The sequence below is a fragment of the Ascidia mentula genome, chromosome 1, assembly GCF_947561715.1.
Source record: "Ascidia mentula chromosome 1, kaAscMent1.1, whole genome shotgun sequence".
NCBI classification, from domain to species: domain Eukaryota; kingdom Metazoa; phylum Chordata; class Ascidiacea; order Phlebobranchia; family Ascidiidae; genus Ascidia; species Ascidia mentula.
The window spans coordinates 7,987,448-8,010,414 of record NC_138566.1 but is presented as its reverse complement, the minus strand read 5'-3'; the positions used below and the strand labels follow the sequence as shown (position 1 = coordinate 8,010,414).

The 22,967-nt window shown below is 38.0% G+C and overlaps 3 protein-coding genes across 4 annotated transcripts; 1 reads left to right on the top strand and 2 right to left on the bottom strand.

Annotated features, from left to right (window-relative positions):
- Positions 1 to 73: 73 nt before the first annotated feature.
- LOC145893802 (uncharacterized) lies at positions 74 to 9,069 on the bottom strand. 2 transcript variants are annotated; one of them, XM_082982149.1, is made up of 19 exons: positions 8,699 to 9,069; positions 8,276 to 8,441; positions 7,821 to 7,950; positions 6,645 to 6,877; positions 6,182 to 6,348; positions 5,585 to 5,741; positions 5,298 to 5,455; positions 5,082 to 5,220; positions 4,740 to 4,863; positions 4,428 to 4,669; positions 3,911 to 4,110; positions 3,660 to 3,828; positions 3,156 to 3,458; positions 2,756 to 2,996; positions 2,447 to 2,643; positions 1,769 to 2,099; positions 1,346 to 1,508; positions 727 to 1,137; positions 74 to 375 (listed from the first exon to the last, which is right to left on the bottom strand). In XM_082982149.1, exons 1-19 carry the CDS (start codon positions 8,927 to 8,929, stop codon positions 232 to 234), a joined length of 3,906 nt encoding a protein of 1,301 aa, XP_082838275.1. In that variant the 5' UTR covers positions 8,930 to 9,069; the 3' UTR covers positions 74 to 231. The 2 variants fall into 2 exon arrangements, with proteins under 2 accessions (XP_082838275.1, XP_082838283.1); XM_082982157.1 differs by lacking the exons at positions 6,645 to 6,877; positions 7,821 to 7,950; positions 8,276 to 8,441; positions 8,699 to 9,069 and adding an exon at positions 7,613 to 7,694.
- Positions 9,070 to 10,064: 995 nt separating this feature from the next.
- On the top strand, positions 10,065 to 15,311 carry LOC145905743 (protein FAM151A-like). The gene is made up of 11 exons (XM_082993057.1): positions 10,065 to 10,302; positions 11,073 to 11,207; positions 11,366 to 11,558; positions 11,619 to 11,780; positions 11,834 to 11,989; positions 12,167 to 12,306; positions 13,045 to 13,182; positions 13,361 to 13,503; positions 14,056 to 14,293; positions 14,367 to 14,529; positions 15,025 to 15,311. The coding sequence occupies exons 1-11, from the start codon at positions 10,065 to 10,067 to the stop codon at positions 15,182 to 15,184; spliced, it is 1,866 nt and encodes a 621-aa protein (XP_082849183.1). The 3' UTR covers positions 15,185 to 15,311.
- Positions 15,312 to 20,031: 4,720 nt separating this feature from the next.
- Positions 20,032 to 22,683, bottom strand: LOC145906342 (uncharacterized). Its single transcript, XM_082993765.1, has 7 exons — positions 22,595 to 22,683; positions 22,365 to 22,539; positions 22,119 to 22,282; positions 21,880 to 22,056; positions 21,603 to 21,812; positions 21,392 to 21,542; positions 20,032 to 21,329 (listed from the first exon to the last, which is right to left on the bottom strand). Exons 2-7 carry the CDS (start codon positions 22,507 to 22,509, stop codon positions 20,464 to 20,466), a joined length of 1,713 nt encoding a protein of 570 aa, XP_082849891.1. The 5' UTR covers positions 22,510 to 22,539; positions 22,595 to 22,683; the 3' UTR covers positions 20,032 to 20,463.
- Between the last annotated feature and the right edge of the window lie 284 nt (positions 22,684 to 22,967).

Genomic DNA, 22,967 nt, shown 5'->3' with positions numbered 1-22,967 from the left:
ACCAAAACGAACACAAAAAGAAAAATAAATAAATCTAACGTCAATATTCATGTAGCGAGGCTCTAAAACAATGTTAGTGCGTGGAGGTTCACAAAGTTCCATTCAATTGCGAGCGCGAAAGTAGCGTCACAAGATGACTCGCGCACGATCTGTCATTGTTGGACTGAACCACGCCCGGTGTTGTTGAATAACACATTATGTGTAGTTGAACAGAAGACGCTTTGATGGTGTTTATCGGTGCTGCGGGTAGGAAAGAAGCGAAGCCGATGCGTCGATCTGCGTAGCGTCAGCGACGCTAATGTAGCCCATTTCGCTCAGGGCGCTTGTCAGTGCGGAACTACTGGGGCGACCGGCTTCAGCCTGGTGTGCAGAATCCTATAAACAGAAGATGACGATTTTTCGTGTGTATTTGACATTTTCCCAACGACATTCACAAACAAATCTCTTTCATAGCAAATTGGGGCTCACAGTTCAACACCAGGAGAAGGGCCCAATGTGGTAAATATCCACGTAGGAAAGTTATCCTTTCACTTGCGACAGTCGCGACAGCAACCGGTAATTGCTGCCGCAAGTCGGGCGCCCGAGGTCGTAGCGCGATATTTATAGATTAGAAAAACCGGTAATCTCGAGATCACGTAAACAGTACAGCAATCGAGGCGTGGTAAGGTACACAAACGACAACGCAATCAACTCTTGGCGCCGGACGCGATCGCATTCCACACTTACCTCAAGCCCAGGCAATCCGTCGAGATCCCCTGCCACTGCAAGGTTGGAAGCACCAGCGACCGACATGAAATCGTTTTCCGGCAGAGATGACCCTTCTTCACCCATTTCCAATGCTTGGTCCATGGTGACGTATTCATTAATGGAGCTCTCAATCTCCTCGCCGCCTGGAGAATGATTGTCACCTTGGCGCACAACAGCGTATAATCGGTCGATTGAATCCTGCGACGAAATGCTGGCCGAGCTTCGACGCGACGAGGTCGCTGCTTTGCTGTAGTTCGCCATTTCTTCGTTTTGTTTTTCAGTGTGTGCTGGTGTTGTTACATATGGATCAACTCCTCCCACGTAGTCACACAAGGACTGTGAAGACTCACTTTCATTTTCAAAGTCATCGCGTTGACCTAACCTTCGAAGCTGGAGGTAAAATGAAAACAACATTTGGAAAAATTACGTCACCAAAATAAAAGTTTTTTGAGGATTTAGTATTTACATAATTTTTGCGTTCATCTATGCTCTGTTATTGCGTATATTTGGGGAAATTTTGGTAATTGTAAACATTACACTTGTAATTATATTGTGTTTGAGATCAAATTTGTGAATAATTTTGCACACTTTAACTCACCGTATTTAAAGATGAAGGATTGTCGATGTTGGTGGAGGTTGTGCTCGCACCCCGGCTATTGGTCGCTAGTTTTGTGTACAATATGGTGGGAGTGTCACTGTCACGATTTTGTTCGATGTCGGTAAGAGAAGTTTCCATTTCTATTCCGTTTTCTCTACAGTATCTAAAATTTACGTAGGAAAAGTATAATAAAATAATGCCAAAGAAATGTTGCTGTTAACCCAAACTAATATGTTAAATTTAAAAAAAAAATTTTTTTTTTATAGCTCAATTTAGCATAAATTGTAAATAATTACAAATAAACTTACACAGAGAATTAAATTGTTTATCTTAAACATGTAAATAGAATAAAAAAGTGTTTAAATTTGGCTGTATATATGCAAACAAATCTGAACTATAATATATAATCACAGCACACCATACCTCACGTAGTCAAGATTATTTTCGGAGTAACACCGAAGGCTGGAAACGCGGTTTGGTCGTGGCACAGTTTCGGTTACCAGCAAGGAGGACCACGATGTGGGACGTGAAGCACAAACAAGAGAAGTGCCAGGATAAGCATCGGGAATCGAACTCGCTGAATTAAGCGATAATAACGGAGGCAGAGGAGACAGGGTGCTGTATTCGGTGAAATTCGAGCCACTGCTTTGACCTTTTTTCGTTGAATGTTTATTAGTCAAACACAAACGATGGACCTCTCGAAGACTGGAGAGACCAGAATCTTCTGGAAGGGACGGTTGACGTGTGAATTGACCTTTTTCGAGCAGAAATGCAAAGATAAACAAATGCCACCTTAACAACATAGTTGATTTGGCGATGTAGTTATGGAGGATTTGTCAATAAACGTGGCTGATAGAGTGCTCATTGTTGTGTGTGTACCGAAATAAAGGCCTTGTTACATTTTCTCGGCAAACATCTCGTCACCCATACATCACGTCACATGTAATGCGGTACATTAATACGAGAACTTAGTAAACTAGCCCAAACATTGTAAAGAAGCACGTTCTACGCAAGGGGCCCAATAACTGCGGATAAATTGCTTGCGTGGTTTCGACTGTTTACCAGTGTGCGATATTAGGTTGTTAATAATCCATTGCTTACATTGGCTGCCAGAGTCATCCAATAAACGAACTCGTTCCTCGTGGTTGCTGGAACACCCCCTTTCTTCCATTAGGTGGTTTGTGGTCCTTTCACCCGGCATTACCGCATCTACATGTCTGTTGTTGGATGCATTGACGTTGCCGCGACGGTAAATTGACTCGTTGATGTCATCCACTTTTTCCAAATCGTCGTGGGCGCTTTAATAAATATATTTTATGAATGGATAAATCAAGTGCGCCTACATGTTTTTCCAAGTTTTTTAGTGAAACAAGTATTTAACTTACACGTCAAATGAAACTTTCAGCTTACCTCGTATGATTCAAAGCTGTATCAAGAGGTTCTGAAGTCAATTCGAAAGTTTGCTCTTCGTCGTGCGCTTGAAAGGAAACCACGACCATTGGCTCGGGAATGGGAGGCCACAACCCCTTTCGGACGGCGTCTTTGATCCGCTTGCGATGATAATGGCACAAAACAAGCCCAATACAAATGAACGCAAGACTAATAGCAAGTCCAACAAATATTCCGGCAAAATTGCTCATTCCGGAAGCTCCTAAAACACATTACCCACTCATGTTCAAGCAGTAAATTAAAAGTTTTACACAAAACTTGTTTGTCTTTTATAGCGCCTTCTCATGCAATTGCACAATATCAGATGCAGTGATGGTTTTGCTATTCCAGGACATTGTTATTCTGAAAAGAACAAACGTACCTGCCACACATGCAATACCACTTGCATTGACAGTCGGTCCGCTGAGCTGGATTCCATTAGGCCCCACGTTGTAGGCTGACACACGAACCCATAGGGCATTATCGTCAGCTGTCAAAGAGCAGCTTTCTGGGATCTCAAAGCTGGTGTCTGTTGTTTTATGAACAATAGAGTGATTTTTATTTGCTGTTCTTCCGTAAAAAACTGTGTATCCGTCGAGTTTGCCATTTCTGTGCAACGGCGGCGTCCATTTTAACGTGATTTTTGGGTGACCGTTCCATGTTAAATGCAGGGGTGGTCCTGGAGCTGAAATCCAAAGAAAATAAATAAACAAAATATCCATCGATACGTAACAAATAAAAATCGTCGCAACAGTGTCGTTACAGAAGGTGAGGAGGCGTTTCACCACACCTCAAACGTAATACGCATACAAAAACAAAATATTAATGAAATAAATTTGCACATCCTTATTACTTAATTCTTTGCTTTCCGTGTTTAACCGCTTACCTCTGATCGTTGTAGATACTTGTTTTACACCAGACGCGACGAAACAAAATGGTAAACCCGTTTTTGATACAGATTCGTCGCTGCAACAATGTCCCAAGCCCACTTTGTAAGTGGTTCCTCCGAACACGTTCTTTGAAATCAATGCTTGAGAGGCCGAACAGTTTCGAATCTGTGAATGTAATTGCACAAAATTGGATCTAATATTGCTCGCAGCGCCTCAACAAGCGTAAAATAAACAAACGACTCTTCACCTTTTCGTAACTCGCTTCTTCAAAACATTGTGTGAAATTGCATTCTGCGCCGGCGAAAGGGGAGTAAATGGCAGAGAGTTTTGTGTATTCCTGGCCACCATTGCATTCATATTTTCGGTTCCAAGAAATATTTAAACCTCGGTGGTTGTTGTCGCTGACTTCATTGACATGATAATCCATTGGCGGAAATATCGGGTTATCTACGCAAGCAACATTTCCGCTTTGTTACTTCACAAACGGGGTTATGACTTGTAATATATACTTTATTAGGTTCCAGTTAGAATTTAACACAAAATTTTAAAACAAACCGCAGTTATGCGTTTAACCACAAATTTTCACCTAAAAAAAGTGCCTTTTTTGCACATATTTCACATAAAACTTGTTCAACTACTAATTTTTTATCTCGTTTAAAAGAAGAATATAATTTTCCGCTCTAAGAAATGTCTGTGTATATGGTTGGACATTTTTGTTGTTCAGAGAATCCCAGTTAGTGGTAAAGTAACAAGAAGTCACTTACTGCGTATTTCGTTGGAGGGTTTAGACTCGATGAATATTTCCTCGCTCTGTGACGAAGAACATCGCTGCAGGACTTTGGCGGAGTAAACTTTGCAGGGAGAAACATTATTTCCATACACGGACAGAGAGCCAGAATTACAATTCGTTTTGACAGCAATGTTTTCGCATACTCTTGTTCCTGGCGCTCTGCTCACTGTGTTCAAATTAATGTTGGCGAACATCTCCTCGAAAGTAGTCCCCGTCCTAGATCAAAATATTTATTTTAGCGTTCGCCGGGACGCGTTGTTTTGTTGACAAGGTTCTGCCGAATAACCTGGGTGACTGGCAAATTTGGACGATGCAGCCTCTGGCACTACACGGTTCATCCAAGGGTTGCCAATATACTTTTTTGTATCCTTCGTTCATTTCAAGTTTGATTCCGGCCAGTGGTCGCCATTCTAAAACAGTACAAAATAATGATTCGTTGACACGATCAATTTTTTCAATGTCACTGCGTTAATATAATTTTTTTTTTGTTCGGCTTATTCAAAAAATAATGATTGACATTTACGCTTCAAAAGTTTGCTTTTGGAAATTATTTTATTTGCAATTTGAGGTAAATTAAACTTTATTCGTAACAAAGTTTGTTCGATTTGTTTCCAAAGAAGGTGCAAACCTTGATTCAAACCAAGTGCACGTTCATCAGATACGGAGCACCCAACGCTGTTGCAATATTGACCAGAAAGTCGCACCTCATCCAACGAGGTGTTGGATTTAAAAGCAACATTCAAGGTCGTCTCGTGGGTCACTATTTTCTAAAACAAATAATAATTGTCATCAACGCAATTATGCCCAAAACGACTTCACTGATGTTAATGTATTTAGCACTCACTGTGACATTTGTGCTGCCATAAGAAATGAAGATTTTGTAACGAAAACCCGGTTCATCCGTTCTTGCATACGGCCGCCATCTAGTGCTTAAACTACCAGTCTTGATTGTATTCCCTATAGTCAGCTGAATGTTCTCGAAGAAAAACTTCGATGTGGGTACTATCGAAAAAAGGTACAATAACAATAAAAGACGGTTTATAACTACAACGAACGTTTATATCGCAAACGACTTTAAAACATAGTTTGGTCTTAAAGGATATACGACATGAATGCAACTCATTTCATTACCGTTGTGTTCAGTTTGGCGTGACGTCACTTCACTCCAGTCGCTCCAGTACCCGTTGAACATTTCGGAGGAGGCTTTAGCTGCCACCTGAACATGATAATTGCTTCCCGAACGCAAATGTGTGATAACGTACGAGGTTTCAGTAATCCTTTCTACAGTCTGTTGTAGGAAAAAAGAAAAAATATCTTAATTAAAAATTAATTTGATGAGACAACTGAATGATGACTAATGTATACGACTAAGAAATGCTGTAGGCGCTGAACATTTTATTGCTGACGTTGCACAAAAACAATGCGAATATTGCTTTAAATGCAATAAAACATTGTTACAACTTACAGCTAATTTTGTTGTAGCTGTGAAGCAATTTGTGCAAACAAACGATCGATCACAAATAGTGTTACCGATACAGCTAAAATCGGGTAAAATAAATTACAACTATTAGGTTAAATTTCCACGGTAAGCTATAGGTCAGCGATACCCTAAACTTTAGGGCAAATACTGCACAAGCTGGGATAAGATCGGAAGGAGAACTGAATATCGCTTGTGAAAACACAGAAAGCGCGCAACTAGTGGTCAAAGTCCATTTTCTGAGAACTTACGTGCCACGAATCAGCACTGAAAGATATGCGATATCGAAGCTTGTAGACGAGGTCTATGAGGCTGCTTACGTCCGGGGCAATCCATTGCACGCGCAGGGAGGTAGAGCGGTGCCCGGCCGTTTGGCCGTTCCTGGCGATGCTCACATTCCGAGGAGGATTTGGTGTGACTGCAAAGGTTTTTTTTATTTTATTGTCCTGCAAGACAAGGCAACGCCCTGCTTGGTGACTGACTCGTCATGCTCATGCAATGCACGACAAACATGCAAATCAACTTATTGATCATGCAGAATTTTGTTGGACCGGCTGTGCAACTTAACAGTTCGACGTCTTTCACACAACGCACATATTTTTCGGGACAAAATAATTGTTGTGCAATGAATTTATAATAATAAAACTAAAGAATACTATACGCTGCATATATTGCGTAGTATTCATGCCACCAACGCTCCATGCTAGAAATTACCCCACATTTGCGGAACCTCAATGGACGGCAGTGAGTTTGTGTGGCCCAGTGCGTTGGAGGCGTTAACTTTCACCGTGTATGTGGGCAGAAGAGCGGGTGAGTTCAGATAAGTCTCTGTTATTGGTATCAACGAGACAGAGCAACAGACGATGCTCTGTAAACCAGATCTGCTCCGCTCGCATGGCCAGAGTTTCTGTGAACCTGGTTGCAGCGGAATTTGGTGGCTTGCAAATCTGTAAACATGCGCGGTAGTTTTTACATAGTTTGCCGATCCACGATTATTGTTCTGTTGGGAGAAAATTTAATACCAGTCGCATTGAAATCCAACAAAATTAGCAAAGTGACTGGGGTTGTGGTTGTTTCCTAACCACCCGTTACTACACAAGGTAAAGTTAATAATATTCACAACAATATGCGATCGTTTATTTGTGGTTTTATTAAGACATATTCATTAGAAGTATATAATTGCCGCAAGAAGTGCAGCAAATAAGCAATGAAACGCTGTCGTCTGTCATAGGCTTTTAAACAAATTAGAGCAAAAATGGCGACTGGCTCCTTTTTGTCAATTTCCTTTGTTCGTTTGCGAATGCCCTCTGGCCCGGGTACGGAAAAGAGATCGAAAATGCAGTATTTTAAAATTAGGGTGACAGGACTTCAAGGTACATTTAAGGTATCTTACTATGACAGAAATACCAATAACACATAAATTGAAATAACTATCGTGTAAATTTAGATTCATGAATTACGAAAATATCTATTTTGCATGCTTGGTACATAACCTACATGTTAAACTTACACCATGTGCTATATAGAATTAAACATACTCCTCTCGAAACACAATTATACTTTTACCATTCTCACTTTACAGATTAAAAGGAAAAGCATGCGATTGGATTTTGATTGTTGCAAACAAATCACGGAATGATCTCAAATTACACTATATCGACAGCTTAAGTTCAAATATCTACCAATGTACTGTGGATCAAAGGTCGCAACTTCTGAATGCGAAACACCAAGTTGGTTGCGCGCTGTTATGTTTAGACTCATGGCGTTCGTGAAAGACTGCAAATTTATATCGAAGCAGCCATTTTGAACCAGAGTGTGGATCTCTTGTCTGATAGAAAACTATGTTAACAACTTGTTACGTTATTTGAGTGAAAAAAGTGCCGTACAAACCTGCTGCTACGACAATCCATTTGATAAGATGTGTTTAAATGCGTTTCTCTCCCACCTTGCCAGCAACACGTCATAAGTGTCAAATGGCCGTTAGTTTCGCACGAGATACCGTATGGAGGTTGCGGTGGATCTGCAGATCAATACAAAATATTATTTTATCAGACAATTCCAGAATAACGATAGCAACGCGTGACGACGATGAGTAAGTACTGATTCATGCGATAACGATTTGTTGTCAGAAGGAAATTGTTGATACAACGGAAAGCAAATATTTCGTCCAGTATGAAACAATCAGAAATAAACCCTGCGGTTTTCGTAGCCTAGTTCTCAACACTGACGTAACTTATCCTTGAAGGATCAAGGTTTCCATGAAATACGAGCAATATTGTCATGCTATCATTTGGCTCAGAGTTAAATGGGTTCAAACAACTAGTGTAAATACTGCAAGCACTTACATCCAATTTGAAGATAGATTTTATTTAACGGCAACGAAGAATTTCCCCAAAAGCATCCGTATATGCCAGAGAAATCAAGGGACACGTTTGTCAAAACCAAGTTATCTCCGGAATACCAAATTTCGTCTCTGTTGTTGCTGACATCTGTCCAGTACTTATCAACAATCTGTATTAAAATTGGTGCTTGCGTCGTAATATTCTTACGTTAGTATTTCTTGCATTAAAGCTGAACATCAAGTCCATACAAGGCCATTTAAAAAAAACAAATTCAAAATATTTTATTGTTTAATTGGTAGTCTTAGATATACGCCTACTTGCAGGCTTACCGATAAGAATTTATCACCTTTCCAAGTAAATTAACATCAATAAACATAAGGTAATTGAACGTTTCTTGAAATTTTGAAGTACGATATTCTTACTAACGTTGTTTTTTCGGCGCCAAATCACTTTTTCTTTCCCAATGATGTTCTGTTGAGAAGTTGTGTAGGCATTGTGACCTTGATAGCAACTTATGCTAACGTTCCCCCCCACTTCAACCACTAATGTAGAAGACTGATTAGAACCGTCTTTGGCGACGTTGCTGTTTGTAATTGAAGCGAGACAAGCCACAGTCAATCCACAAATAAATCCACACTTCCACAACAGTGGCGTCATTGAATTGTGTTATGTCATTTCCCAAGTAAACGAAGTGTCTCAAAACACGCACGTGTCAACAAGGCTTTGTTTGTAATTGCAATAAGTAACCCTATCTCGTTTTATATCCCCAAGCAGCAAACAATTCTCTATCGCATCTTCCACACTAACAACTACAAAATATTAGGTTAAATAGTGTACCAACCAAAAGCTGTGTTTAAGCTACCTTTGCCCTTTGTAACAGAGCTCCTTTAACCCTTGTCGAATTACCTTCATTCTTTACCTAACTGGCAATCTAAGCAGTAAACAACTAGATTTATTAACGTAAGACACCATTTCAAACCACGTTTGTGGATGGCAGACATATTTGCTTATCATTTACTCACGTCTCATCGCCGAGTTTTGGCTGAAGACAACGCCCCAGGGTGAATTGTGACGTAAAAACACATGCACACACCAAATTATCAGCGCTGTCTTAGTTGCTATCCCTATCACGGTTTGATGGTAGATATTCAATTCGGCTGTTCCTGGTATAACCACCAGGTTAATATTTGACACGGCCCTTAGACAAGCATCGCCTCGCTTTGTTTGTTGACACTCTTTTGTGACATCAGACGGGCCAAAGCAAACCAAGACTGGTTGGGTTGTTTTTAAAATGCTTGTGGCCTTTTTTATTAGTTTTATTCGTGTCAACCAGCCTTTCTTATCTACACAATGATTTCTTCGACCGTAAATTGAATGGAACAAAGATTAATGCAACGAGGTGTAAGGGTGACGATAATGCATCTTACCATGCTTTAGTTTTACTGCACCATGTCATTACAAATGTTTGTCAATCAGAAGCCGACTTTTAAAGAGGCTGTTCCATTTTTGCGATGTTAAACAAAATGACCCCCAAGTACTTATTTAGGGCTTATTGGTGTTTGACATCTTTTTTACTGTAATATGTGAAATACTTACGCCATGTTTTCGGAAATGGAGCAAAGGCAAACATTACGTCCTGCAGCAAAGCAATGTGAGCAAACTTATTCCGAATGTTTCTCTTTGTTAACCATTTACAGCTATGTTGCACTAGTCAGCGCTGTGCGTAACGTAATTTTTATGCTAAGGCAATCCAGTTATAAGATATTGAGTCACTGCTTTGCTTGTAAGCAGTATGCTGGACAAAGACGATGAATTGCATCAAGAGAAAGTGACCAAGGCAGCCAAAAGGCACAAAACGATTAAATGGATTTTGGGAATTGTTATCGTTCTCATCTCTTTGGGATTTACTATTGGTGTGCTTTATGGTATCATAGACCACTATGTTAACATTGATGTACAAAGCACGACCACTGTAACATCGACAACATCCGAGACAACGCTGTCCTCTACTACAGGTTCGTTCTTAGTGTGTTAAAAACTGTGCATACGATGTGATAAACGATACGGAGAAATCAGTGGTAATAATCTAAAATCCCTTGTGGACGAACTTCGTCATTGCCGTTGATATGCCGACATTGCGCGCGATGACTGCGTCATGTTGTTCGCAAATGAAAATTCTCTCGCGTTTTGTCTACGTCGCACGAAATATACGAAAATTCGACATTGAGTTTTCACTAAAACGGATGTAAAATTACTGAATTTTTTGCCACAAATCTGCTGAACCAGATCGTTTTAGAGAATCAGACAAAGTTGTAAGTGAAGCTGATGTCATGTTTTGATATGGTGCACACACACAGATCCTTAACGACTTGGCGGAATCACAGAGGAAATTATACATAATGCTCTAAATATTTTACCTCATATCTGCTGAGTAATCTGTTTGTACATATTATAAACTATCAAAAATGTACGTCGATTTTGAACCAGTGTCTCTTGGTTGTTTTATGTACGTTACCAATTTGCCCAACATTTTAACAGAGCATAATTTATGCCTAATGTCATAATACACGATGGTCTTTTTTGTTGTGATCATATGTCACTACAGTAAAAAGTTTAAACATGGATTGAAACACTTTCTCTCTAAGCACTGACGTATGTAATTTTGCAAGTAATAACGGCTTAGATATTTCCTGTTTTTTTGTCATTACTACTTTGCTAAATACTCAATCAAACATAGTAAGTAAAATATTATGCGGAGACAAATCTGTAACAGGCGTACATCAGACAACTATGAGTGAAGTGGATGTTGCTTCGATTTATCAAATTACCGAAATGGACCTAGTTGAGTATTTCAATGAAGCCGATGGAGATGGTTTGAACATAAAATTCTATCACGGAGCTAATACTAAAGATGAGATGAACGAAGCTTTAACAGGTGTGCCACTGTATGTAATAATAGGTGTATATCTTATAGTGCTATTCTTTCTATGAGGCATAGTAAATTAATAAGAATTGTTCTTCTGGCGCATAAGATATTTTGTATATCCTATTCAATGTATGTATTTTTGCTAATTATCAAATATATGTTTGCAGGAGAATACGATGTTTTGGAGGCAGACATATCTCTATCACCTAATAGTAATGAACCGATAATGGCTCATCCACCAGTGACTGTCAGTGACAATTCTCTGGATGAATGGTTTGATGCTGTAACCGATTCAAACAAGGCCATTAAAATGGACATTAAAAGTGATGAAGTTATCCAACCAGCTCTGAATTCCTTAAGGCAACTTTGCATTCTTATTATGTTTATGCGTATTTAAACTTTTTCGTTTTCTTTTGACAGTTCTTTTCTCTCTTCTCTTCACCAGCCCGTATGGATTAATGCGGATATTGTGGCTGGGCCAAATTCTAATGGCAGTCCAATAAACGGGGACCTTTTCATCAACAATGTAAACAGTATTTTTCCCAATGTAACTTTATCTTTGGGGTGGACAACTGGTTACAGGTAATGGTGTCTTACGCATTCCACTTTTAAAAATGAACGAGGCCGTATGTTAGGCCGTTGGCGGAAAACGAAGACTATTCTTGGGATTCTATGGACGAAATGTATAAAAAAGTAAAAGACTTGAATCAAAAAGTGACTTTCCCAGCTAGAGCGGCTTTGGTCAAAAACTCATGGGCAAAGTTTCTATGGTTGCTAGAACAAAGTAACAGGTGAGTAAAATTGTTGTAAATAACTTCGTAAGGCCATGCAGATACCGTAATAATCATTGTAAAAAATATGATGTAACTTTACAAGTCGTGATTGTTATCAAGCTGCCTCAACCTTATACTCACGAAGCTAAGCTTGTAATATGACAATAAATAACACGAGACAATATGTTTTTGCAGATTTTCATTGACCATTTGGACTGCTTCCACTGACCCAGTGGACACCGAGGATATGGTATACGTTCGCGATAACTTTGACCTTTCCAAAATTTTCTACGACGCATACAGTAGCCTCACAGATCCTTTAAAACAAGCAATCAGTTAGTATATTCGTATTGTTTTAGAAAGCCTATTAATCAGGGTCAATTCATTTTGCTCTACCTATGTGTTGTTAGTTGCGTTATATATTTGTACTGGTCGCTTGAGCAAACTACAGTTATATTTAACCATTACATAGACCCATTAATATACCACTTTAATTAAATTTATAAATGTTGTTTATATAAAGGTCGCCAAAATCACGGTTTCCTTTCATACTTTACATAATTCTTTCAATAAACATAAATGGCCGGATACCATGAATTTCATTGAGGGAAAGAACCGTAATAGAGAAAATAAACAAACTTCGACTTGATGCAATTCTCTTAATTTGCGCAAACCGTTGCCACCCAGGGATCATCTTTAAAACTTTTCAGTAAACTAAACTTGGAGCAGGTAATACTGTTTTAAAACATTGTGCTGCTACTTTGCATAAGGCAATATTATCGGCAAGTTTCGTTGCTTTGGAAGGTTTGTGTAAAGTTCCCTTGTTCCAAGCTAGTTTGTGGCCCGTGGCTTGCTTAAATTGTGTTACTATCGTAGGTAGACCTGTAGTGGCTAATTTTGATGTTTGTTTTAAGTTGTAGCAAAATGTTTTGTAGGATTACTCAATATTTAAAGATTGGTTAAATGCTGGCCTGTAGATTAGTTGAAGAGCTTTTCTGAAAATGCACACAATAGCCTACCCGACGCCTGGTGAATCTCTCCATATTTACGTATTGGTCTCCACTTTGCGACAGGTGATAACACGTACCCAAAAATGTTCTACTCGGGTGGAAACGCATTGGATTATTTTCGGATTCCAAACCGTGAAGCTTTGAACGTCTCGTGGGCACACAGAGTTAACAGCCATTCTGCACTAGAATTGGCGCTCGATGGTAAGGTTTAAAGGGTTGAAAATAATGCACTGCTGTACTTTACAACAACAAATACGTTGGTTAAAAGTGAACGTGTACCAATCTATTCACGCATGTACGTCAAGGCGGCGGATATGTTGGCTAATCAAACATCAGTTTAGCTATACAGTAAAGGCTACCTATAGTCTTTGTACAATAGATGGCAGCATAATGATGTTGGAGGCCGACGTGCGACTTTACGCGGAAGGAACAGCAAATGTCAATGAATCACTTCCTGTTATGGCTCATGACATCATAGACGCGTCCACAAGCAACCTCACGCTTTCAGAATTTCTACAACAGGTATTTTTTGTGACGTTTGTATCGGAACTCGGTAACTATGTTTGTTTTTACGGCCACAACCACGTATGTCAGTGGTTCCTAAGCTTTACCAGTTTTAGTTACTTTCCTCCCCCATAACCACCACTGGGTTAACTTTTAACATGGCTGAATTTTAACCCTTTGAATACATCAATTTAAATTTCCCACCTATACACGGTCGCGAACAACTGTTTGCGTTTACAATCCAAATGAATTTAATCGCAATCGATTGTGAAACACACATGTTGTTTTATTTTGTGACGGTTTTTGATAAACGTTAAATAATTAAAGTTCTGCCCGGTTGTTTGATGATATGTTCAATTACATTTAGCTCGTTTAGCTGTATTGAATTAGTAGATCGGTTAAAACCATTTCTACAAAATTAAGTGGATTCAAACACCACCGCAAACAAACCGCTGTCGTTTCAGTCAAGTGAACGCCCGACCACTAACAATATTTCGTATTTGACAGATGCAAGAACCGGAAGTTTTATTATGAGACAAACCATATGACTCGTTTGTCTATTTTGTTTAGATAAGCCAAAGCAACAAAACCAAAGGAGTTAAACTGGATTTCAAGAGCACTGGGGCAGTTAAGGCTGCGGTTAAAATACTTCAGGAATATAAATCCAAGCTGGTTTTCCCCATTTGGCTAAATGCTGACATATTAACCGGCCCAAATTCAGTGACAAGTCCAGTTAATGCTACAGAGTTCTTTTCGATGATCAATGACGACTTTTTCGACTGCACGTTCTCACCGGGATGGACTACAGGTATTTTGTCTCACACAGTATTTCAATCCCACTTTGCTTGCACAGAAATTAATCATAATGTATCCAATTTAAGCTTACAAACCCATCGGAAACAGTGAAATTTACACCAGTGACATGGTTGAAGAGATGTACAGCTATTGTGGCTCGTTTCGTCAAGCGATTACATTTCCTGTCCGAGCATCGTTAACAAAGCAATCTATACCCTCTCTTCAATGGCTTTTATCCAAGTCAAACCGGTAAGATAAACACAGCCTATATTTTTTTTGCTTTCCCACCCACTCCCACACTCTATTTCTTGTAACTAACGATTGTAATAGGATTATCTTCAAGCTTTGTGTACTGCCGAATTCATGAAGACCTGAAAAATATAGAAAGACATTTAGGAACATAACTGACAATTTTGTAAATCTTCAATACAAACAAAATAGCCAATGCAATAGTCGAGAATTTTGCCGGCTCGCCTGCATTTTGCACTGAAAATGATTGTAGTACAACAATCGATACGTCTGTATCATGAGATTCTCGACTATTGTATTGGCTCTTTTGTTTGTATTGAAGATTTTTTAAAAGCCTTTGTTTTAAAGCATTCGTTCAAATGCTTCAAACGCAGCGTTGAACACGACGTAGTGTTTCTTGTTGAAGTTTTACAATGCGATATGGAAGGAACACAGCCGTTTTCAAACCACCTTATTATGCATGCAAAACGGCAAACACGATTCTTTTTTGTGTAGATATTCTATAACTGTATGGCACAGTTCTCCAACAAATGAAGGTGTTACTCCAGAAGACCTGTATGAAATATACCTCAGTTTTCCTAATCATAAAGTGTATTTTGACATTCCTACTAATATGTTGGAAAGTTTACGTGCATTAATTGCAGCGAATACCTAAATATCGTGTTATACTGTGGTTTAGTATTATGGTGACTCAGCTGTGTGTGATTACGAACGATTTCAAAACATGTGGTAGTTTTTAATTTTAACCGCGTGTTTTTTAATGTGTTTTGTTCTTCATATAACCCTGCGATGACATTATACTGTTGAAATCTTACACTAGTGTTTTTGCTATGAATTTTTAAAGATCAATAAATTGTTTGCAAATGAAAACCGAAAATTCTCTTTTATGTTTTACAAGATTGCCATAAAAATTGTTTTGGAAGGGGAGAGTTTTAGAATAAGGGGGTTATTGCATAATTGTAACAAAAGCGGAACACACAGTAAGCCAGGTTCTACGAAATAATAAAACACGACTACAATCTGGTTAAGAACGTTCAGGTTACCACTGGACAGCAGCAATCATGCAGTCCACGAAAACCAAGGCCCTTCGCGCCACAAGCACCATCAGGCGAAGCGCGCGCGCTTTAATTATTCGCTTTTATTTATCTTAAAGAGTGAAAAAAGAAAATCTCGGAATCAAAAGTGCGCGATTACTGTTTAATTGAAAGAAACATAAAAGAGGAGTAGCTCACGGGTTTTATAAGTCGCCGTTTTGACCTTTTATCGTAGTTTGTAAGTGTTAGCTTGCTATGGGTTGGGACTGATGGGGAACTTGCGGGTCGCTGTTGTGGTAGGACTTACTCGTTTTGGGCGATGGTGGGTCGTTGTTTTGCGATTTACTCTTTTTAGGACTACGAAAGAGCTAGCTTTCAGGTTCCTTTTAATGTGCAAGTATATTGATGGCATGAAAAATAAATCTTTGTCCGACATAGTAGCCGACTACCACCGGCAAATCTTTTTCAGAAAGACGTCGCGGAAAAATTTTTGTCCAAGTTTGACTAATTTAGTAACCACCAAGTTGATTCTTTTAAACTATGTCTGAGATGATTAATTTTATGTATTGTTTTTCATAGATAACATAAAGATAATACTTGCGTTCTTGCGTTCCCGCCAAAAATGTTAACTCCGCTAGAGTGGTCTGTGCTATATTTTTACCACGTGTTTGGTGAAATTGTAGGAGTGTTGTAAGTAATTTGAGGTTAGCAATAATATTATGCAAGTCACTTCAACTTCGTAACGTATTTAAAAAAATACGTAAGGTTTTTAACCATTTGTTTATATGCTAACATAGTGGTTGTTTTTCTTTTTTGGTCACCTCCCTGACATTATTTATTACATCTGGTGTACACCATTCCGATATTGACAAACAGCCATATTTTTGCCTAAATTAATATTAGGTATTTGGACACAGAACTACTAAACATAGATATATTTCTGATTTGTTACAAGACAATTATTCTGAACACTTCCCCTTGTCAACCTTCCGCGCCACCCTATAGGGGACCGACCCCCAGTTAAAGAACACCTGTGTTAATAAGCTTGAACAGACAATTTTTTTTAATCTAAATACCTTGAATGTATTGCAAAACCATACAGCCATGTGAAAAAAGCTTTTGTCAGAACAAATAATTGAACAAAGCTACAAAAAAGTTGGTAAAAGTTCTTGAAATGTATATAAATTGAGTTTGTCTCAAATGTTTTTTTGGCTTTGACCAAGCCTTTTTTCACATTTGCACATCTTCATATATATAACCAAAACTAAATCGTTTATGGCATGGTACCCAATTGGTAGTACACAACTATGTGGCATAAGAGAACTCTGCAAAAGTTGGTTGACAATAAAGTTAGGTTGGGACAATTTAACATTTAGAAATGATGTTTCTATACCCATTAAACTTGACATAATTATGGCCTGAAACACAATAAAGACTTATTTTAACAAAGATTAAATCTTATTGTGCTTAACATTTTTGCCAATTTTGATTTTCCTTGTTTTGTTTTTATTCCTTTTGAACTGTTTTTCATTAATTTTGATGTGGTGTTGCAATGACATTTTGAAGCCTAGATCTGTTCCAAAGTATCTTTTTGTGGTAATTGAAACAAAAAAAAGGCATTGTGCAAGTTTTGCATTTGTTTTCACAGACAATAGGACCATTACCGTGCCAAGAATTGTATCTTAACTAGAATGGGATACCCTATGTATATGTGAAGGTTGCCTAATAAGTTGTGCGCTTGTGCACCAGTGTACCTTGGCCACAATATACTCTGCGAAACCACTGAGCTCCAGTAGCTGAGTTGATGGGAGTGTTTGGCCTGGTTAGCCCAGGGTCGTGAGTTCAAAACTCACCGGGAGCTTCATTTTTCAAATCATCAGAAGTGTACGTATGTTTACAGTGGGAGTGCAAACATGTATCAAACCAAATTGCAGACACCTTGAGATACTTCGGCAATTTATATCTAAGGGTTGTTTGCAAGTTTACACAATTTTATTTTTAAATGTATGTAAAACAGCAGGCATTTTATTGTTGTCAACCAAACACTATGCAATAATTTTAAGAACTGTTTTTCTGGCATAATGTTACAGGATTTTTATTAATACCAATGTTTCGTATACTATCCGGTGAGACTTCTTCAGGGTTATGTGGCAACAGGGTTAAGTTATCTTGTATATACAAAACACCAAAAACGCAAGAAAAGAAAAACTGTGTTAATGTATATATATACATGATAACTTGTTGCCACATAACCCTGAAGAAGTCTCACTGGATGGCAGACAAATCGTTGGTTGTAATAAAAATCTTGTAACCCTTTGCAAAGGTATTAACCTAGTTGAATTTAGTAATAAGTGATTTGAAGATGTGGTTTAACCATGTAAATAATAGGCTGAGTGAGATGCAGGATGAGTATGAGGTGTTTGGGATCATATTTGTGTTGCATTATACACTATATTTTCAATGTACATACACAATTAATAAGATTAGTTAATATGTATTAAATTCACAGTAGAAACTAGACATTCATGAAGAGCTGTTCAGCGATCTTGGCCACGAACATCTATCAAACCAAACTGCAGACTGGACAAATAGAACAGGAGGTTCGTAAAAATTTGTGGTTTTAACTTAATGACTTAAAACGGTGGACTAAATAGATAATATTTAATAAAAAGTACACCATTTATGTATGTAACAGAAAAAGTTGGTCCATTTGGTGAACACTCTTTATCCATTCGCCAAGGTATGCAGAAATTGTATTCATTCTTTCCATATACCACTTTTCCAATATTGCGATATCAAGGTTGTGTCGCACTAGAAGTTCATGAAACAGGCGGAACCTGTGTAATTGAGGCCAACATTTCTTGACGTTGTTGATGAAAGAGCGCAGTAAGATATTAATCTACATGATATTATAACCCACTGTATCTAAACAAACTGTACATTTACCAGGTTGACAAATGGTCGCATGTCTGGTTGGCTCCAGTGCAGCAAAAGAGTGCCCCCCAAAAAAATACCCAATTAAGGAGTGCGGGAGGATACAAAATACCAAAATTAAATAATACCAGAATGAGTCCCAACGACAACAAGACTGGCTCGTCATCAATGAAGTGCGCACGAAGGGAAATTCCCGATGCCATGCAGTGTGTCTCGCCTCTGTCCTGTGAGTAGAAGGCTCGAGGTAAGCTAATATGTTTGTTAGAGTAATGTCCACGTTGTCAGCATTTCATCCACACACCGAACGTGGCATGCTTTGGTCAAGTTTACAATAACGTGGTAACATTTCGAAACCTCGAAACTGTTGGTCATGTAATGAACTTGAAATGACAAATTCTTTTCGCGATGATCGCGGGTGTAGGTAAAAATGGGCTAAATCGGAATTGAATCCCGAGCAATAATTGTAGAGGGTGAAAGAGTTAAAACTAACGTTCATAATGATGGTGTTTTGTTAATGGCGAATGCTGTGAGGGAGAAATTAGAGGTGGAACAGGTAACGGGCGCGACGAATGCGACGTTGATCATTTGTTTAGTTTTGCACGCGTCGCCTACTGAATTTCCAAGCACTTTTGCACAGGATGCAAGTGCAAGTTTCACTTTATCCGCGGACGAATAAAATCACCTTTCCATTCGCATGAATGAGCACCTCAACAAAAGCTGAAAGCGAGGTCAGCAACCACCTGTGGGAAAACTCGGACCATGTTGTCAATTTCAATTCGCCAAAAGTTCTACATAATTGTAACATCAAATCTAAATTGCTCATGTTGGAAACAGTTTACATCCAGCACCATAAACCAACACTGAATATTGATGACGGCTCTAAACCCTATACCTTTTCAACACTTAGGTCTGCACTGCAGCTTGACTCTCTGCAAATGGTGACGTCACTCTGTGCTTTCGATGCTGCTGTCACGCTACACGCCTCCGACTTGTTGCTTGTTGTAGTCCCTTATTAACTCGACGCTTTTCTGCAACCTGCTGCAGTAGTACTGATGATGAACCAAGTATAGGTTCGAAACGTTTACTGAAAATGATTAACAGCATCTTACCTTTGGCTTTTTTATTCAAAGTCATTAACTCCACTTATTTTTCACCTAAATAAAATCATATTATCGCATTTAAAAGATATTGTGCAGTGTAGCCCGTTTAATTGAGGCTCTTCTAATCTCCTTTCTTTTACCTGACTTTTTCGTGTCCTGTTACTCGGGTTTGGTAAGTTTTTTCAAAAATTTTCAAAAAGAAACTTGTTTTTGTGTTATACGCAGCCCTCTCCCGTGCGGACAGCGTAAACTGCTTTACAACGTAATTTTCGGAAGATAGTTGTCACAAAATTTCGTCATCAATTCTGGACAAAAGAGCACATTACATTTAAGCCTTGCCTTCACTGTAAAAAAACTTGGGTTGTATTCTGAAAGCAATTGGGTGTACTTTTGTGAAACCCAAACTACTTGCGTTCGAACACCCAAACGAAATGGGTAAACTTTTTTTTTCTTTGGAAAAACATTGGGTAAAGGAAAACCCAAAAGTATTTCACCTAAAATGTTTGGGTAATTTTATACAACACCCAAACCAACATCTTGTTTTTAAATAATTTTTGACTATTATTAGAGTAATTTTATGCATTGCCCAAACCACCATTTTGGGTTTGAAAATATTTGTCTATTGCTTGGGAAGTTTTATGCAAAGCCCAAACCAACATCTTGGGTTTTGGGAATGTTTGCAGATTTTTTGAGTAATTTGAAACATTACCCAAACCAACATTTTGGGTGTTAAGAATGTTTGTCTGTTGCTTGGGTAATTTCTTGCATCACATAACATCTAACTTCAGAAGTTTTTGCATAAATTACCAAGTGTTTATTTGCAAGCACATAATTCCACACACTATGATATGACTGAGAAATGCAAACTAATTAATAAGAGCTGTGCCAACGGTAAACTCAAGTCTAAATTTCGGAACAACAAAGTGCTCATATGAACCAAAAGGTAAATGTATGGATAATGGAATGGGATATACAAGGTTTTTTTGAAACACATAAGCTCTTCTGTCATTATGTGTGACTGACCATGCATGAAAATGTTCATTGTAATAATCACAAAGTAACTGGTTTCCAACAAATATTGTTTCACAATCTTCATTTAAAAAAATGTTTCTGACATGCAACAATGTAGGAATGTTTTCATTATCCACAGAAGTGCATAACACGTTGTTTAGATTATACTTTATGCCATCCACAAAAATACAGCTTGTTTGCCTTATAATGGGTGCTTTAGTGGGAAATACACTATAGCCCTCAAATGCAACAGCAGAGCTTACACCAACACATTTTTCAAAGTCAGTGGAGCAAGAAAATAGATCACTCTGGGATATTTGTGTAGCCAAACTTACTTGGTGTTGAAAGGCTATTGTATATGGTACATTTTTGTAATTGTTGCTTTTTGTAATAATTTTTTTCAATTGTTTATGTTTGGCTTCAAACCGCATACAAGAAAATTGCGACATTGGTCCTATTTCTCTGATAAACCTGGGATACATGAGAAGAAAATGCATTTTAGGAATAATGGACTGATACGGAAACAACACTTTGAATTCAATGAAAAACTCCTGAAGGGCGACTTCTAGTTCAGTTATACTGGTGGTACTGATTCTTGGGGAACAACATATGTCCAATATATCTAAAAACAGTACATACAATTTCCATGTGGGATCATCTTGTGGTATAACATTCCCAATCAGCATTGGTAATTTTCGGGACAGACACCAATACTGAGAAGCTGGGCAAACAAAATTCATAAATTTAATTGTTTTAAAAAAAAGAGTAATGCAATCATATTACCAGTTTGTTTCAGATTTTTGGATTGGGCATTGAAAAGTTTTCTGTGTGAAAGAGCTGTTGGTTTGTTTTTAATATCAACCCCATACTCAAAGCAAGTCATCTTTGCATTTAACGACTCCAAAGTAAAATATTTCTTTTCGCCTGTGAAGTTCTGTTGTATAACTCACTGTTAAAAATGTCTGCTTTGCAAGGAACACACACAAAAAAAAACCTGTAGCACAAGCTTTAACATATAGGGTATGACACCTTCAAACAAATCGTGATGCACATCAGCAGCAAAATTGTCAAATGGGTGAAAAAAATTTGACAATATAGGACATCTAAACTTGATACCCTGCTGGTTTTTACCAGATGTTTCAATGGCTTTGATGCATTTCTCATATGAAACTTTTGTTCTTATTTGGCATTGCTTGTAAGTGTTCTATAAGAAACAAGGAAGTCCAATAAACATTTTAACAAACACAAAAATAAATAGTATATAAACATACTTTTGTTTGAATATCTTTTCCTGTACATAAACAGTATCGGGAAACAAAAGTGTTGGAACCAGAAAAACTTTCTGTAAAGCCAAGGATTGAATGTGCAGCAAGATTGTCAAGCGCCATTTGAGCAATGGTGCCCTTTAAGTTTATTTCCTTGTTTCCAACAAATATGTTAATGCCCCTCTACAGTTACATTAATACAAACAAATTACACCATATAATACACAAATGCACATTGATCGTACTGTTTCCAAGATGAAAAGGTCATCATTAAGAGGTTTAAGTATTTGTTTCCACCCAATCAGTGAATTTTTTAAATCCTTGGAGTAAAACAATGTGTTCAAAAAAATTCGATTGACAGCCGACATAAATTTGGAATGTGTGTTCAACACCATAAAATAAATGGCACCTGCAAAAACATCATGCAAAATTTGTTTCTCATTGTTATTACAGGTATGAAAATATAACCACACACTATTTATTCATCTTACCCATATTATGAGTTCCAGTTTTGGAACTCAGTGGATTAGTCACTTCAAAGCCGTCATAATATAGTAGAAGTTGGATATCATGCTTTTTTTGAGAAAACAATGAGTGTTGTTTAAAATAGTTTCCATCCATAAAGTTTTCATACATTTCCAAGCTTTTGCTTGATCGATCTGTAAACTATGTTAAAAAAATCTGTGATCAAAGGAATGCCAAAACAATTTTATTGTTCCACCTGTTGATATAGTCCAGAGTTATTCAGCAAGCATGTTAAAGTGTCGATTAGGGACACATATTGTAGTGAATGAATTACACTTCCTTGATGCGATCCATTTTTGGGAGTTTGCAAGAGGACATGACTTCTAGGGGGCTGCAGAAATATACTTTGTCACAATAACATTGTCAACTTTGCCAAAAAAATGAATGCAACATGTAAGGTAGGAAGGCAAATACTCACAACAAAGCAAGGAAGTAGTTTTTTCCGTTGATATTCTGAGTCAACATCGTGGAAAGGATTAGCCAATCCCATACCCAGGGTAAAAACTTCTTTCAAATTTGGTGTTATTTCTAAATTACTTTTGACCCCTCCAATTATTGTTCTGGCACAC